The sequence below is a fragment of the Parambassis ranga genome, chromosome 22, assembly GCF_900634625.1.
Source record: "Parambassis ranga chromosome 22, fParRan2.1, whole genome shotgun sequence".
Lineage (NCBI taxonomy): Eukaryota > Metazoa > Chordata > Actinopteri > Ambassidae > Parambassis > Parambassis ranga.
Genome location: NC_041042.1, coordinates 5,812,959 through 5,831,105, shown reverse-complemented (window position 1 = coordinate 5,831,105; position 18,147 = coordinate 5,812,959). Strand labels below are relative to the sequence as shown.

The 18,147-nt window shown below is 42.1% G+C and overlaps 3 protein-coding genes across 4 annotated transcripts in view; 1 reads left to right on the top strand and 2 right to left on the bottom strand.

Moving 5' to 3' along the window:
- Window positions 1-319: 319 nt before the first annotated feature.
- ivd (isovaleryl-CoA dehydrogenase) lies at window positions 320-6,552 on the bottom strand. The gene is made up of 12 exons (XM_028396356.1): window positions 6,292-6,552; window positions 5,403-5,492; window positions 5,224-5,275; window positions 4,909-5,078; window positions 4,716-4,809; window positions 3,626-3,756; window positions 3,377-3,473; window positions 3,191-3,284; window positions 2,951-3,032; window positions 2,730-2,834; window positions 2,568-2,640; window positions 320-1,539 (listed from the first exon to the last, which is right to left on the bottom strand). The coding sequence occupies exons 1-12, from the start codon at window positions 6,421-6,423 to the stop codon at window positions 1,406-1,408; spliced, it is 1,254 nt and encodes a 417-aa protein (XP_028252157.1). The 5' UTR covers window positions 6,424-6,552; the 3' UTR covers window positions 320-1,405.
- Window positions 6,553-7,738: 1,186 nt separating this feature from the next.
- Window positions 7,739-15,392, top strand: itpka (inositol-trisphosphate 3-kinase A). 2 transcript variants are annotated; one of them, XM_028395152.1, is made up of 7 exons: window positions 7,739-8,405; window positions 11,576-11,672; window positions 11,917-12,130; window positions 13,204-13,408; window positions 13,698-13,799; window positions 14,153-14,224; window positions 14,543-15,392. In XM_028395152.1, exons 1-7 carry the CDS (start codon window positions 7,995-7,997, stop codon window positions 14,762-14,764), a joined length of 1,323 nt encoding a protein of 440 aa, XP_028250953.1. In that variant the 5' UTR covers window positions 7,739-7,994; the 3' UTR covers window positions 14,765-15,392. The 2 variants fall into 2 exon arrangements, with proteins under 2 accessions (XP_028250953.1, XP_028250954.1); XM_028395153.1 differs by having other exon boundaries at window positions 8,026-8,405; window positions 11,581-11,672.
- Window positions 15,393-15,971: 579 nt separating this feature from the next.
- The window catches only part of ltk (leukocyte receptor tyrosine kinase), a 37,623-nt gene continuing 35,447 nt past the window's right edge, over window positions 15,972-18,147 (bottom strand). Inside the window, exon 29 of the mRNA XM_028395151.1 lies at window positions 15,972-18,043. Coding sequence (XP_028250952.1) covers window positions 17,006-18,043 — 1,038 coding nt within the window. The 3' untranslated portion in view covers window positions 15,972-17,005. The remainder of the gene's footprint in view (window positions 18,044-18,147) is intronic.

Sequence of the window (18,147 nt, the reverse complement as noted above, 5' to 3'; positions counted from 1 at the left end):
GTCCACTCAGACAATCTTGTACACATCAGTCTGCTTGAGTCAGTGTGTGTGCGTGACAGAGATGAAATGACAGTGGAAGGCAATAATGTGATGATACATCATTTTAACAGAGAAGTTCCAGCAGCAGGAGAGGCTGACGACAAAGACGAATGAAGAGTAAATAAACAAATCATTCTGAAAGATCTGCTACATGCTGCTTTACACCGACTACTGAGGCAATTTTACACAATTTATCTACATTTAACCAACAGCACATGATAATGTCTACTTTGTGCTTATTTTATATACAAATGTGTATTAAAAAAAATACAGCCGATTGTGTTAGCTTGGTCTAATTTAAGGGAGAGAAATAAAAACCTTTAATCTTTATTTTAAACAAACTACATTTTCATAATGTACATCTACAGAGATTTGTAATATAAACAGACCACTGCCACACCGATTTTTACAGTTTACAACAATCCAAAAACTAAACAAATATTTATTCTAATACTAACAAACAGAATCCTCACAGACATCTGCTGCTTCTGTTTACAGGTTTCAGTTTGCATTAAAATTCTCTAGGTATCTTATATACAACTCTTAAAGGCAGGGTAGGAGATTTCATTCTGATGCACTTTTTGTTAAATTAGTGTAACTTCTATTTACAATACAATAGCAACCCATTACTTCGGCAGTTTCAATTTAAAAGGATGAATATTAATCATCTGTGGAATCTATAAAATGCTAAAAACATCAGCCAATCCTCCGGGTGGACCCTGCATCGAGTATTGGCTGGTTGTCACTCTCTTCCTGCTCTGTGTGCATCAGAGAGGTACGTGCATGATGGCCAAAGTCACAGACCGCAGCTCGTCTTCAGGTAATGCGCGTCCATGTGATTGGGAGGTGTGGCTTCGGAGTAAGCTCCGAGAGAACGGGGCGTGTGTTTAATTTCGAAATCTGACTGACTCTCACCGAGTTTTCAAAATCTCCCACCCTACCTTTAAGTCAAAATGCACATTTACAGATGATGATCAAGTATTTACTGCTGTAGCTACAGGAATACATTTAGAGTTCTGACAGTGGAGTGTTTAATACATCAAGCGACCTGCCCAATTAATAGGCTCAATAATGATCATTTATTGCATTTCAGTGGTTATCTGCTTAACTGTAGGTCATATTACAGCTAGCCTCAAAGAAAACCAGACACTAAGGCCACATCAAATAAATCCACATTTCATTGTAAAGTCACTGATTTCATGCATATTATAAACAATATTAAATCCCAGGTGGCAGTAACTGTAAAAACATGTGAAGCTCATCACAGCAGCAATAACTCATACAGTAAGGCCCAAGGTGTGAATAACTGTTGATCTATGGCAAACCGCTTTCTCAGTCTTTAGCAATTGCCATTTTTCACTCATGTCTATTTGAACATGGAGTTGAAAGATCGTCCAATGATGAGCCTGCGAACTTCACTCGTGCCTGCGCCGATTTCATACAGCTTTGCATCCCGAAGAAATCGACCCATTGGATAGTCATTGATGTAGCCATTACCGCCTTTTAACAACAAACAGATTACATTAGTGGATAGATACCTTGTAGAAAGACCCCATCATCACTTTATGAATCTTTTATGCTGAAAAGTATTCCATTTATTTTTTACTTCTGATCTCTTACATCCATTCATTTACTCAAGCCACTCTGTGCTGTACAGTCAGGGGGCTGGAATCTCTCACTTGGATAAAGGGAAGGTTGCCAGTCTGTCACCACGCTAACACATAAAGACATCCTTGCTCACACCTACTGCCAATTTAGAATCTCCCATTAACTTAACATGCATATCTTTATTCTGTGGGAGGAAGCTGAAGCACTCGACCACCCGCCCACACAGTGAACAGCACTGTACCACTGTGCCACCCTTTCCTTTTTATCAAGATGTCCAAATACTTCTGAAAAGCTTGCAGCCACCAACCTCTAAGATGCAGCAGGAGTACTGACAGAAATTAACTGGAGAGATCAGATTCCTGCTACACTGGCTTCTCCTGCTTGGCTGCCTTTAAAATGCAGAATGTCTTAGAATTCTTACATATAACCCTAACCCTAACCCTAACCCTTAAGGACTATACTCCCCCTTATCTTAACAACTTCCTAGTACCGTTTTACCCAGGTGCTTCACTCTCAGGGTGCAGGCTTACTTTTCCCTCCTAATTCCTAGACCTTTGGGGAAGCACAGGCTCTAGTTCTCCCATGGAACCAGCTCCAAGGAACTTTTACTTAGGGCTGGCGTGCGGGATCACACTGAATCCCATCCCTCAGTAACACTGCTGAGGGACATTTAATGATGCTTTAAGCAACTGTGATGTTCCTCCCCACTGCCCATCTGTAATGTCTTTACCACATAAATTTTCCTACAATGACATATGTTACAATTGGGACTCTCTAACTCCGACTGAATTTGTGTCTCCATTTTGGTCTATTAAGCAGACTTTTCTGACAGTCATAAATTACTTAGAACCTTCTCTGAGTAGATCATGACAGCTGCCTTCAGCTTAAGATTCAGATTTCATTTGATTCTTGGCACTCACCCAAACACTGAATGCCATCCAAAGCAACCTGAGTGGCATTCTCAGCACAATATAGGATCACTCCAGCACAGTCCTGCAACAACAGCACAAACCGTCACAACCAGGGTGTGCACTTTAAGATGGATAACGCATGTTAGCATCACTTAGGAATGCTCTCCACACCTTTGAACTGAAGTGTCCTTTATCACAGGCTTTGGCAACGTTGTACAAATACTGTCGACAGGAGCTCAGCCTGGTGTACATGTCAGCCATCTTGCCTTGCATTAGCTGTTGATGATGATAAAACCTTTAAATGTTACCATTTCCAACTTGAGTCCTTCAAAATAATTAATCACAAATAATGTAGTAACATTTTCTTTTCAATACAAAGTTTAGAGACAAACCTGAAAATGTCCAATTTTTTGTCCGAAAGCTTCCCTGATGTGAAGGTAGGGAATAGCAGCATCTACTACTGCCTGCATGATGCTGAAAAAGTCCAAAAGAGTAAAAAACATGGTTCAGTATGTACTTTTTACAAAATCACAGAAATGCACAAATAAAAAAAAAAGATCTCATGCTCTTTAGAAGGTGTATAGAAGAAGGAAGATATAGATCATTGATGGCACTGTTTTGGAAAACCTTACCCAACTGGTCCGGCTGCAAGCACCAGCCTCTCCAGATCTAAGCCACTCATCATCACATACACGCCTTTGTTCAGTGGGCCCAAAACATTCTCAGCTACAACAGACAGGGAAAAAAGATTCAATAAAAATGAGTTCTAATGCTGCTACACAGAAAGAGAATAGCATAATGTGCATGCACACACTTGCCTGGAACTTTGCAGTCTTCAAAGATCAGCTCACAGGTGTTGGATCCCCTCATGCCAAGTTTGTCGAGCTTTTGTGCAGTAGAGAATCCTGGCATTCCCTGCAGGAAGCACACAAACAACCATTTTTTAATATCCATGGAGTTCCTTTCTGACAATTTCTGATCCCAGAACAAAGCTGAACATAAAAAAGCCCATCTCACCCACCTCGCTAAGTCACAGACGGGGAGGAAGGCAGTTGGATTGGATTTACCTTTTCAACAATGAAAGCTGTGATGCCTTTCTGATGCGCCTCAGGATTCGTCTTAGCATACACTATAAGGACATCAGCATCTGGCCCGTTTGTGATCCAGAACTTGTTGCCATTCAGAACATAGTAGTCACCTGTTAAGTCAAAACAAGAAGTAATACAAAAAAGTTAACAGCATCAACCTTGCTGAGTCACTTAGTACATATTCAGTGTGCTAAGTGCTAAATGACAAATCTTTACATAAGTAAATTGTTTGATCAACAGATCAGTAACCAGAGCATATCTTAGATATTTCAATATTATCATAACAGATTCATAGCTGAATGCCTACAGACAGTAATAAGGAAAGACTTGGGCTCATGTGTTTTTAACCTGTTAACTGCAGAAGGTGAGATAAGAAAAGGAGACCAGGAATTCTTTCAAATAATCATGTGTGCTAGACAGAAATATCTCGACTGGATATAGGACACAAAACCAGCATCAGCAAAAAAACTGACCAGCAACCTTCCACTTGGAGTATACAGGAAACCCCCTAGATCTGCCCGATAATGCTGAGTTCTCAAACTATGTAAACAAACTACTTGTTTATTCTGACCCATAACAAACATGCAGAAAAACAGGATTAGAAAAAAAACACTGCAGGTTAGAGGTGGCTCAGTATGATACCAGACCTAACCAAAGCAGATCAAAAAACACAATGACCTACAACAAGAATCAAAAGCTGCAGTTTTTAGAGTGGAACTCACAGTCTGCCATCTTGAACACACCACACAGTGTGTGGGTAGAACATGCTGTGAGTGCAAGACAGCCTAAAGATATCCCAGTGAGCATCTACTGACTCTGCAAGGTGCCCAACATTCCCATAATTACTGTTGAGTAATAAACATGAACTATTAGAATAGCATCTGTTCTATATTAGAGTAGAACAGACGCACTGATTTTAAAAGTCTGCACTTGTCACTTCATCAAAATGTAATATGCCTGTGTCAATGTAAATCTGTTGTCATCAGTAAAAATATTTATGAATAATTCATCTATTTAAATATGAATTTGAACATAGATTCCTTAAATATGTATCACTGACACATCCTACCTTTCTTTGCAGCTCTGAGTTTCATGGACACGACATCAGATCCGGCATTGGGCTCGCTCATGGCCAGGGCTCCAACATGCTCACCTGTCATTAACTGACAAGAGAACACAGCCAGATTAATCAATTGAACAAATCCTCTTCTGTTTTGTTTGAGGCATTCTCAGCAAGTAACAGACAAAAGTTTGGTCCTGACCTTTAACATGTACTTCTCCTTCTGTTTCTCATTTGCGTGGCGTACCATCTGGTTGACACAAAGGTTAGAATGGGCGCCATAGCTGAGAGCAACGGCTGCTGACACTCGTGACATTTCCTCCATCACAATGACGTGATCTAGGTACCCCAGTCCTGTTCCACCGTATTCCACTGAAAGGATGATGCAGTGTTAGTGGAAGTGCACACATCCCTCAGTCCGCATCTTGAAATAAAGCCTGAAACTGAGCTGTTTCTTACAATAAACAATTATTGTATCAATCTACATCACTAAACAAAAAAACATTTCCCATCAGACCTGGAGCAGTGATGCCAAGGAGTCCCATCTCTCCCATGTCTTTCCAAAAATCCTGGTGAAGGGAAAAAAAGCAAGCGTTAGCAAAGACAAATGCTGCTCCAGTATTAATAATACACAACTGCAGAGTGCACGTCACAGCTGAGCAGATAGTGGTGGCCTGTTATGGGGCGTCAACTCACCCGCATTCCTGGAAAAGCATTGTTCTTGTCGATCTCATCCGCATAAGGTGCAAGCTTTTCTGAAAGGAACTTACGAACTGACTGCCTGAGCTGTGAACACACAAAATACAAACAATTATTTAACAAATGAATCAGTTTTATAAGTTAACTGAAACGATGATAACACATGAACAAATTATATGTTCTAATGTCTTCCCTTATTTAATTTCATGATACACTGAATCTCTCAGCAAGTGGAGATGTGTGCCTAATATAACATTTTAAACACTACATCATAGAAATAGCTTGACCTCACAGCTACATTTTACATCAGCCCAGAATGAGAGGGCGAGCTCTGTCATCCAATCAAATCCTTTAAAATCAACCCCACCCCCTGCTGTCCTCACAGCTACAAACCCACTGTAATCACACTGTGACAGACACCACTGACCTGTCACATTAAACTCGGACCATCTCACTAAAACGTGTTTTAATGAGATAATCACTCTGCACTACATTTTTTTCCTCGATAACCTGCCTGGTAGCGTTGAAAGCGTCACGTGAAACAAATGAAGCTGTATTTAATGTTGACATTATTAATACAGTTTACATATACATAAGTATTTACATAATTACACAACTCCGTGAATGTAGACAAACATTTAGCTAGCTATGCTAGCTAAATGTTTGCTAAAATCAAGGTCTCCTTGTCTGCCAGTGTTAGCTAACATTATGTCACCACGTCATGTGCACCGTGTCCTTTGATAAAAGTCAGCCTTTGCTTTGCTTCTATGCTCCTCTCTGGCTGCTGGTCAGTCGTTCAAACCCAGAGACAATTGAACTTTACTCTATTTGCATCAGTTAGCTAATGTAGCTAACTCTTAGAGAAGCGCTGCATCTCTGAGCTAACCTGAATTTGGTCGTCGTTGAGTCCGTTCACCACGTCATCCACCGGGATGGCAGCTCCGGCACATCCTCTCCTTGCCAATGCAGGAATGGGCAGCTTGGAACCGAGACGGAGAGCGTTTCTGACGGCAAACATTGTGCTGCGTGTGGTGGTAAAACCTAAACTTCAGAGCACTTAGCTGGTTGCCTTGACTGCAGAGGGGGTATGACGTCTCACTCGGTCACTATTTCCCAGCATCACGAGCTGCGACCACGCAGTCGTTCTTCTTCTTCTATGGAGTATGTGCGGTTAGAGCTCAATGCTGCCCTCCACAGACAAGGAGGTGCTTAGCATCAAAGTAATTTCAGGACGCCACCACTCCAGCAAGTTGCTTCACAACTTCATGTTTACCTTTTACTTCACAGGAGAAACTTTTCATCCAAACGTAGGCGAGGCAATCTTATTTTATAGCACATTTTCATGTGGTACACAGGATAGAGGAAACGTCTATAGAAGACAAAGGGAATGAAGTTCAGACAATGCTGTCCAAAAAAATAAAAATAAAATGCCTTTTAAATGATTAGAGAGTTTACAGTGCAGAGACAAACTGCACAAAACTGTAGACTACTTCAGCATTTCAGGCCAGTTCCGTTTTTCTTTCGATTTATGCACAGCAGAGCAGTTTAGCGCCACCTCCTGGACAGATATGTGTATACTCCGTGTCAAACCAGTATTCTGACTGATGGGGTCAGTCAGTCTGTTCAGTATTTTTTCTCTGGAATGCACAGGACAAAGTGTAAATATAGGTATAGATAATGAGGTTTTTATTTAATTAGGTTAGAGTAAACTGAACCTGAAGGTGATGTGGGACAGAGCAGATAAGAAAACATAATTTGGTGAGTTTCTGACTCTAGCCTATGTTTGTTTTTTTAGAACTGAGTAAAAGAAAAGTATAGAAAGTAAAGAGGATGTCGTGGTTTCCACATAAAACTTACAACTTACAACAAGTTTAAACACAAGAGAGAGTTATTCATTTATTGTGAAGACTTTTACAGTTGGATGCATCAGTCAATCAGTGTGTTAGTGTAAATCCCTACTCCCTTCTTTGATTTACAAAACAATCAATCAATAAATAAATTTGTGTGTTCACACACCCAGATCGTCAATCAGAGAGCCTGCACTGCCTCATATGACCTCTGCCTCTCTCCCTTTGTTCTGGTGTCATGTATCCCACAATCACAGTGATGTTAAATAATGATACTGTACATATAGCAGCTGATCTGCTTCAATATACAGTTTCAGACTGTGTGATTATACTTCCATGGAAATGTTAAAAGTGGTCTCAGACAGTGTGTGAATAATAAAAAAAAAGACCCGCAGACGGTTTGTAGTTAGGTGTCAGCTGCTTCAGCTTTCAGTCAGGAAGCGCAGAGTCTATGCGGAAGATAAACATCGCGCAGTTGTGTGAGCCAGTGCGCCGGCGCGCTCGTGTGTAAACCGCGTTAGAAGCGCGAGCCACGCCACCTCCACCATAGAGGGGTTCCCCTTCAGACAGGCACAGTGTTTTACGCAGATCGGACAACAAACAAGGAGGAAGCGCTGCACGGAGGTGACCGGAGACCTTCAATCAGACCGCGCAGAACTTTCTGCGAGTGTGAAATGGCCGGATTTGATGATTAAAGTGAGGCGGCTTTGCGCATCTCATCGTGCGCAGAATTACACCTCCAATGCCCAAAGAGAGCAACAGGAGAAAGTCCTCCTCCGGGCTCTCCGGGACTGGAGTAATAAACGAAGGGTCTCGTTTAGAGCGAAGAGCAGCTGGCAAGTCATCCCCCATTTACGATGAGCTCATTCAGAAAGCCGATCAGATCAGCGCGACGTCCGGAGCGCCGACACTGATGGATGCACCCCGGGTACCGCAGGTCACCATCACCCCGGAGGGAGGCGGATCATCCCGGGAGATGCAGCAGGAGGACTGGGATGAAGCGGTGGACGGTACCCTGCGCAGAAAACTGTCCAATTCCTCGATCTCCTCCACGGGCTCCTCTGCTGTGGAGTCAGAGGACGACTTACTCAGTGACAACGAGAGCAAAAGCAAAGGCATCATCACTTTGGAGCATCTGGTGGACACAGGAGAAGTGAGTAAAAAGACGTGTCTGCACTGGAGTTTATTTCTATCCACAGAATGTGTCAAATTATTCACTGTATAAATGCTGTTATATGTGTGTGAATCATAGAACACGAGGCTTCCTGCAGAGAACAGTCTTCACCTCCTGTTTGTAAATCTGCAATTACAGTAAAGAGCTGATTTTGTAAAGTGAGGCAGAGCAGCACACAAACACTACACTGCTCTCATCAGCATGGTCCATGGAGTCTGGCTGACTGGAAGGAAGAAAGCATTTACAGACTGAAAAGTTTGTTTAGTTGATTTTCACGTGCACCCTGCAGAGAAGTCACTGCTTCATTTCAGAAGCTGTTTCTGTCTGTCTGCACATTGCAGATAGAGAGGTGTAATCTTAGTTAATTATGTAAAAATGTTTCAGCAAGCTTATGAGCACAGGGTAATATTCAGGAAATGTGATTAATGAAACAATATAATCTGATGTTAAATGGCTTTTTAGAGCGTTTCACATCACTTCAAGGACCTGGCTCTGTGTGAAGTGAAACCTTTGTTGTATGAGGGACGGCTGCTGTCATGGGGTTGTTTACAGTGTCATGTTGCTTTTTAGCTCCAAGGCAGCACTTCACCAGGACTCATGGTTTTTAATGTTTGTGCCAATAGCTGATTTATTTTGTCGTCGCACTCATTAATAAACACTAATCTGTTGTATGTGAGATCAGCAGTCTTTGAACTGTGAGTTCTGACCTTGACACCGCGTCCCACCCTCAGCACACAGGCGAGTGCTGAAGGACTGGCTTTTAGTTCAATAGACGCTGAGGGTAGAAGTTTGTTTGCCTTTGACATTGTTGGTTGATAAAGCTGTACTTGTTGTGTGCATTGAAGCCTTGCTGCCTTTCAGACGCATGTTCTGTTAGTTTAGATCAGCATTTATTCATGTGATTTGTAGGGAAGTTGATGTGAGTCACCTCTCTGGTTTCCAACATAACCTGCTTTTTGTCTACACCGACTAGACTTTCATTGGGCGTGCAGTATGTGTGTGTTTTATGGTATGACCACACTTCTCTTTGCCTTCTCCATACAAGGTCTGTAGCTGTCACTTTTCTTTAAACAGACTGAATACACATTGCCTGTTGAGCCTGTGTGTGTGTGTGTGTGTGTGTGCCACACTGTCCAAATGGCAACTCTCCATTCCAACTCGTTCATCAAGATATTATCATTTATATGGAAACATGTTGGTCAGGGTGCTTCTATGATTCTGCCCTGTTCAGCCCACACATACGCCCACCCACACACCCACACACACACACAAAGCAGAGCACAGGCTAACATGTTATTGTGTAATAATGTTTTTGTGGTCAGCATCCATTTTTAGCCATGGCCTTTGACATTTAACAAAGAACCACTTCAGGAAGTCAACAACACGTGTGTATCAGCCGCTTCTGATAGTTCACACTTTATTACCAGTGCTCCCTTTAAATGAACAGATTATGATATATTAAAAAGTCCAATTAACTCTTCAAGACGGTAAGACTGCTTCACATGGAAGGTATGAGTTAGCAGCAGAACCTGGCTGAGTCACATGAAACTAGATGTGTGTGTTTTTGCAGTGTTGCCAGTGACTACAGGGCTCAGCATGCTGTTGAGTCAGTGTCTCAGGCACACAGCAGGCCTGGTGTTACAAAGCAAAAAGCATCTAAACAAACATGAAGCTACGGTTAGCTGCTTATTTCCTAAAATTACATGAACAGCTGTAAAATATATTATACAAGGTTAAACCAGCATGTTTAAATTGTCACACATCAGAGTGTAAAATAATTACTTTAATACATCAAATGAATTCTATTACAAAAGTAGACCTGCAGGCAAGTCTGGACCTGCAGACCTTCTGTTCGTCTGTATTGATCTTGTTGGATATTAAATATTTATTGAATATTCTTCCACATTCAATCAGCAGATGTGCTATCTGAAGTTCTACCATCAGAGTGGAGTTTTTACAGGTGTTTTCAGTACAAACTTGTGGTTGCTGTCATGAAGGCCCGAAAAACATGAAGTTCTAATGTCAATATAAATATTGACCAAAGAGTTGCATGGTCAAAAATAAAAAAGGGGGCAGCAACACCTTCAGTATGCAGTGTTATTAGTAAACAAGCAGCAGTAAGCAAAGCATATAGCCTGACATTTAAGAGAGCCCGGCTGGCTGCTGCTGTTACTGAGGATGGTGAACTGTAAGAATCTCAAGCTTGAGCCGAGTGTGAGAGTCCTGGTTTCATTTCCTGTTTCAATCAGAACACAATGACCTCTCCCAAGGCTTCGAAAACAAATACCGGCACTAGCTTTTCCCAACAATCACCCTGTAGTTAGTTTCATACTTACTTTTAATGATATTTGAAATAAACATGTAGAAATATAATAATATTACATGTGTATTATGTAAGTATTGGTCTTTGGTGTTTTTTTTTTTTAAACAGTCAGTGTCCCGTAAGTGTGAATCACCACCACGGTTTCTGTGAAATATACACACTGTGTTTGTGTGTGCTGAGAGACAGAAGGAGAAAGTGAAAAACAAAAACCATGAAAAAAAATGATCAGCAAAAATAAGATCATTTATTTTGATTTGTTCATGATTTCCTGATTTTGATTCACTGGAAGGACTCTCATATGGCTGTGAAAACGCCAGACATCACTAACAAGCGAGTGGGAGTTGAGTGGTCGAAAACATGAACGCTGTGAACCCTGGATCACCTGTTAAACTTGATGACTGATGATGATTTAACCATAAATGACACATATGATTCATTCATGTGAAAATTCTAAGTCCTCAAAAATAAAGTTTAAATAATTTTCTACTCAATCAGGATATGATGTGTCTTAAAATTTCCTGTGAATGGACACTTTCTAAATTTGTGTGTGAATCTGAGGTCATTACCACAACAAGCTGGAAATGTTTGGACATGTTGGAAGCGGATAAGTTTCCACAGTAATAACATCTAACTGACCCAGATCTGAGGTTTGATGCAGTGGAAAATCAAAAAGCAGACATCATCAGATCATCAGGTTTTGTGGGCAGGACTGTTTATGTGATCAGATTTCTACACAGATAGCATACAGTGTAGCAGGAGAGAAAAGACAACAAAAACCTGAACCTTCTGTGTGCTTCCTTTCTGCTTTCTTGCATGCCCTCATAAGAGCAGACCATGGTGGAAACTGAAGACGATCGTCCACTGGCCCTTCAGCGCTACCCAGAGGCGAAAACTGAGCTGGGTTCAGCTTGCTGGACATAAAGGTGTGAACTGTTCGGATCTTATCACATTCAGTTAAACCACACACTGCATGCTGGTTGATTGGTGGGATAAGAAGAAGATAAGAAGTAGAAGGATGTTTTTCTGCTGCCATGGAAAATGTTCTGTTGTCCTGTTCGTTTCCAGCTTAAAGACACTCCTTGATTTTCACTATCTCTCCCTGATTCCCACATGCAGGTACATGCACACTTAATAGTCCTAACAATAGCCACCTTTATCTCATCTTAGGTAACTTCAAAGCAGCAGATGAAGGCACCATTCTGAAAAAGTTCTCAGAGAATGAGATGCAGTGTTTCGACAAGCTCAGGGAAGATGCTCTGCTACCGTTTGTGCCTGGCTACCACGGCGTCGTGGAAAAAGACGGAGAGTCTTTCCTTCATATGACTGACCTTTTGGCAAACTTTGACCTCCCTAATGTCATGGACTGTAAGATGGGAGTGAGGTGAGGAAGTGTAGCTGATTTTATGTGTTTGTAATTCATATTTTTATATTTATTGAGCACAGTGTTAGATCAGGGCGCAAAGTCAAGCTGCCTTAGGCTTTCCACACGGATATCCTGAGGCAGAATGCAGACAGTAACTGTTAGAGCTGATGCTAGTCAAATCATTGATAATTCACAGTATGTATTTGGAGATTTATTCATATTTAATGCTCACATTCAGCTGAAATGGATTGATTAGGAAAGATGAGTGACATGCTGCCCCAAAGCAGCTTCTGCTCTACAAGAGAACACCTGTTCTAACTGCAGGCTTCCTGCCACAGCAGGCTGGAGGGGGCTCACTGTATCACATGCACAAAAACACACACACATATGCAAACAAGCACATACATACATACATGCATGACTGCACATTTGAATGTATACATGTCTATGTATGGCATGCAGGTACCCACAGTCAGCCCTCTGAGGGCTTGGTTTCCTGTTAAACAGGCAAATACACTCTCACAGACACCAACACACTAGGGTTACAAACACACACACACATTAACAAACCGTTTGTGTGTGTCTGCATTTCTGATGCCACACACTTACACACACACACACAGACAGGCACGCACACACACACAAACACACTCAGGGTGTCCCTGGAGACTCCCCTTTGTCAAAAACCACGTTGCAAAACCGCTAACTTACACAAACACACACACATACACACCCACACACAAACACACACACACTCTGACTTTCATACAGTTCTGCTGCATGCTGGAGTCTCCTCTCAGCTTCCCTCTTCAGCACAGAGGAAGTGCAGCACCCAAACTGAAACTGAAATCCACATCTGTTTGCACGTAACGTATGAATATATCAGTTGTGAGTGTGCTGCTGCACAGCTACTACTTTCTGCACTCTTCTATGCTATGTCACACTAGCATTGTGTTGACTGTGTGTGTGAATAAATTAGATTGCTGATACAAGACAAACTCTGAATACACACCCATTACAGTGTATAAACAATGAGAACACCTGTTGCACGTTCTGCTTCTAAAAACAACATGTACCTCCTGCTGTTAAAGGACGTACTTGGAGGAGGAGCTTGTGCGAGCGAGGGAAAGACCCAAGCCCAGGGAGGACCTGTACAAGAAAATGGTGGAGGTGGACAGCGGAGGGCCGACACCCCAGGAACATTCCCAACGCGCCATCACTAAGCCGCGCTACATGCAGTGGAGGGAGACCATGAGCTCCACCAACACTCTGGGCTTCAGGATAGAGGGGATCAAGGTTGTGATGGGTTATGTGGCTTCTATCAAATGTATGACATAATATTTGTTGTGTAGCTAAAGAAAGCTTAATCTTAAGGGTGTCATCATATAACTGAAGGTTCTAAAAATGTACAAAAGAATGGAGAACCCACAGAGAATGAGCAGGAAGCAGAGCTGACCTCAGCTTTTTAAAGCTTTTTTTGCTTTTGCAGTGAGACTGAAACAGAGAAAGGGACATTGGGACCTACATATAAAATGATACCATGTGACTGAAACTATTTGGACTGAGTTTCCTGTCTTCTCTTTAGAAACATGACGGCACATGTCGAACGGACTTCAAGAAAACTCGATCGAAGCAGGACGTCGTCCAGGTGTTCAAGGACTTTGTTGATGGGAACATGAACATCATAGTACGTGTCAGTCACTTAGCATTTGCTCACACATACAGAATATTTAAACAGGAAGAGATTCATGACAGACTTCATGACACAAAACAGTCCATTGTAAAACTGCACCAACAACAAACACTCTAGCTGGCTTAAGCTCACATCCGTGTTCAGTGTTTGAACAAGAATAAAAGTAACATTTAATAAAGGTTGATGGTAGACAAATGAAAACAGCCTCAAAGTGTTTGATTTGGAAGTGCAAACCTAAGAGTAATTCCAATCGCACACAGTAAATACTCATCCTGTACTACTGTTTGAGTTTTACACACACACCCTGCTGTATTTGAACCCTAACCCTGTTTTTTCTTGCAACACAGAAGTCTTACCTAAACAGACTGAGTGAGATCCAACAAGCCCTGAAGATGTCAGAGTTCTTCAAGCGACATGAGGTGATGACTGATCTGTAGTAATAACAGAGTTACAGGAAAACACATATACACCCAAACTGCTTTGTTGCAGAGTACTGCTGTCTTATTCATTCAAGATCACGTCAATGGGTCTTCTGTGATAACAGGGCTCAGCTGCCCATTTCTTCAAGAAGGGACAGAGCAATCAACCAAAACACATAAAGTTATTCACTTACATGCATGCATACGTGCAAAAGTGGCTGTAAGGCTCAGCTCCCTCTCCCTCAGGTCACAAACATCTCATATCCCATGTGCTGATGGATTTATTACATGACATATCTCCTCTCCTGTTTGCCTCAGGTCATCGGCAGCTCTCTCCTCTTCATCCATGACCATACAAATAACGCACAAGTCTGGATTATTGACTTTGGAAAGACCACTGCATTACCAGAGGGCCAGACGTTACACCACGACATTCCCTGGCAGGAGGGAAACCGAGAGGACGGATACCTGTGGGGGCTGGAAAACCTCATTCATACATTGGAGTCTGTGGGCAATGAAGGGACTGAGGGAGACATCTGATGCTCAGTGACATGACAAAAAAAAGGGTGAACTGGTGAGAGGTTATATACATGCTGAATAGCTTGAGGTGATCCATACCAGTAACATGAGCAGCACAGTATTCACAGTACTCACCACTTTAAGTGAGCATGTAGTACTAACACTGACAGGAAAATACGATGAATGCAGAGAGAAGAAGAAGAAGGTTTATCACTAGTTACTGAATGATTGAGCAAATGCACAGACACTAATCCAACTTCCTTCACAGTGAACAGAAGTGAAAGTGTGGGGATTCTGCATTTCAGTATCAGGGACAGTATGTAACATGTGAAGGAAACACTCATATAACTCAGAACTCATCAGCTGTGAGTGTAATATTAGATGTTCAGCATGAAACTCACAGCCATGCAACTACACAATATTACACATTCCTAGTACACATCCCAGCATTTCATACTGTTTGGGCTGTATAATGCATGTCACTGTTCTGGCAAACAATAGAGCAACTTACTCCTTAAATCAACCCTGTAAATGTTTTGATTTTCAGCACAGTTGGTTGTTAGGGCACATGTTTGGTTTAGGTAAATATATGAACTCATAATAATTAAATGAATGAGGATGATGTGTATGAAATTAAAATGGGGAAAAACAGTTTCTTTTATTTACAACAGTAAAACACTATTTTCCAGTGTGATCATCCACACACGTGTGAGATTAATATATTGATTTATCTGGGGCACAGTTAGGTTAGATGAGAGTGTGAAAGACAGAATATTGCATAGAATGTCTGCACACACTGTTTGAGGGATCCTCAGCTACATAAAAATATTAAAATAAAATGAAGAAGGACGTCAGAAATGTACACTGAGAGTCATTTACCGGCATAAAAAAATCCACTGTTGTAGTCAGTGTTTGTAAATGGCACAGGTCTTTAAAAAACTATGTGAGCCTTTTTAGTAAGTGGACTATCAGCAGGCCTGAGCATGGCAACATACAGTAAGCCAATAAAACTCTGAGATAAATGTTCATTTAACGTATTCAAAAATATACTACGCTTCACGCTAAAAAAAGTCACATCAGCTACAACTACCAAAATGATTAAATAAGAATAACCTGAAAACATAAATACAGAACACACATTTCCACATTTTCAATCTTTGATTAAGTATGTAAGACTGAGACGCCTGCAGCAGCATGTTTGGTATTTCAAGGCTGAATACCTCCCCCTGCTGAGTAAACACAGGTACTACCAGCACCACATTAACTAATGCAGTGGGGCAGTAACTAATGGCAGTGATTGACCACAAGTGCAGATTCTTCAAATAACATAAAGGAATGCAAATGTAAAAAACAAAACAAAAAACACATGTGATGGGTTAATCCAGTGTAAGAAAGTGAGTACAAAAATAGCACATATTTTCCCAGCTGCAAAATGTCACCATCAAACGCTATATGTTTCAACATTTATAATACAGCCTCCATGCAAAGGAAATATTGGAGGGAAGAGACATGAGATGAGTTATAAACAATGTTCTTCAGTAGAGTTGTCATGAGTGGGGACATTATCTATAGAGACCAGGATGTAAACATGTTAATTTCTGTTGGAAAGTTGGAGCCTTTTAACATGAAGACCTTTTCATGTTTAGAGCCTCAAGTGGCCATTTATGGAATTGTTATTTGTGGCACTTTTTCATTGGCTTCACTTTTCAGCTCTGTTTGGACAAAACTTACCTGTAGATGTGTTTTCACATTATATTGGGGTGAAAGCAAATTATAATAACTAGAGTACCAACTAATAATCCTAAAATATGTAAAATATTATAAATGAAACACTGCTGATTCCATAATACCGCACACTGAACACTAAATTCCAATAAACTACTGCCAAAGCTTTTAGGAGTCAAATACAGAAAAAAGAGGTAAAAATCAGTCCATCTACAGCAGTTACCTCTGGCAGCCATTACCAACAGTGGACTTTAAAAAAGCACAGGGCTACAAGTCAGTGTTCAGCTACCAGTTTACCAGAAACCCCGGACAGGCCTCTGAGTCCAGCGTTGACTCTCTGTATCACAGTGCAGAGGAGTGTTTGTGTGAAAGTGAGTGTGTTTTCCAGCATAGCAGGAGCTATAGTAATTCATTCTTTGACTGTGGCGAAGCCCACATGGCCAGTGTTTTGTTCAGAATTCCAGAGATCTCCTCAGTTTGTCACAGGTGACATTTTAAAATGAATCAAATCCCTGTCATAGTAAGCTGGTTTTTTTTTTAGATGGGGGTAACGCTGAGGTCTTCAGACAAAGAAAAGCCTGAGTCTCGGTCACGTGTGGGTTTCTCGGCTTTGGTGTGTCTCCTCACGTCCTCGTGTCCGTAGCTAGCGTGGCGCTTCAGCAGCAGCTTGGGCATACCGGATGAGGAGGTATGGAGGCTTAACGCCAGTCCCAGGCTCGCCCCCGAGGACACACTTAGGGGAGAGCTGGTGTTTGTGATGGCTTCTGGGGCTTTGGGCATGACCAAGGGCAGGCTCTCTGCCTCATAGCTCTGCTCATCGTAGGCATAGTTGACATTGCCACAGGGGAAACTCTGAAGCTTAGCCAGGTCTATGGCAGCTTTTGTGCCTCCACCTGCTGGTGCCTTATGGGACAGCACGTTTGGTGCAGCCTGAGGCTGGCATGGAGGGGAGGGAGTTGAAGAAGAGCCGGCGCTGGAAGGGCTGAGGTAGGTGCTGCTGGTGTTCTCACACCCAGCCTCACTGTTCTCACAGGTTGCGTTGCAGGTCTGTGTGTTAGAAGTGGAGCAGGAGAGTGGCATGGACTGAGTGTGAGCTAGGGCTTTCTTCCCCCTGAAGTTTTCCAAGACCCAGGAGCCATATGTAGGATTCCAGAGGTTCTTAGTCTTGTTCTTCAGCCTCTGGCTCCCTGAGGAGGAGCTGTTTCTGGAGCAAGGTCGGTGATGCGGAGGCTCAGGGTGGAGCCAACTGCCTCCGGCTAACAAACCAGGAGCAGGAACTGGCTCAGCCCAGGACGGCTCCAGCACTTCCCGACATGACGTCACTTCGTGATGGACAGGCTGCGTTCTCTGCAGCAGCAGACGGGGTTTGGTGGGCTGTGGTGGAAGAGGAGTGGGACTGAGGCCCATGGAGGAGAGACCCATCTGGGAGGGAGAATCCTGGGAAACAGGGTGTGACACTAGGAGTGGAGTAAGGCTGGTGGAGGTGGGGTCAGTGGGACGGATTACTGTGCTGCTGTCATCATCTGTGTTAGGGCCATATTCCACTGGTAGAGGTGTGTTGATCACATCTGGGTCCTGATATAGAGAAGAAAGGATGCAGAAAGGATGAAGGAAGGAAGAATAGCAAGACATAAGTTTGAATAAATGCAATAGTAGCAATTATATCTGCCGACAAATTA

Bases quoted from the DNA above. Each gene is read 5' to 3' on its own strand.
- ivd (XM_028396356.1), bottom strand. From the start codon at position 6,423: ATGTTTGCCGTCAGAAACGCTCTCCGTCTCGGTTCCAAGCTGCCCATT. The intron at 5,493-6,291 runs GTTAGCTCAGAG...GTGTGTTCACAG, and splicing joins TCAACGACGACCAAATTCAG to CTCAGGCAGTCAGTTCGTAA. The intron at 5,079-5,223 runs GTCTGATGGGAA...TCATCCTTTCAG, and splicing joins CCTTGGCATCACTGCTCCAG to TGGAATACGGTGGAACAGGA.
- itpka (XM_028395152.1), top strand. From the start codon at position 7,995: ATGCCCAAAGAGAGCAACAGGAGAAAGTCCTCCTCCGGGCTCTCCGGG. The intron at 11,673-11,916 runs GTGTGAACTGTT...ATCTCATCTTAG, and splicing joins TCAGCTTGCTGGACATAAAG to GTAACTTCAAAGCAGCAGAT. The intron at 12,131-13,203 runs GTGAGGAAGTGT...CTGCTGTTAAAG, and splicing joins GACTGTAAGATGGGAGTGAG to GACGTACTTGGAGGAGGAGC.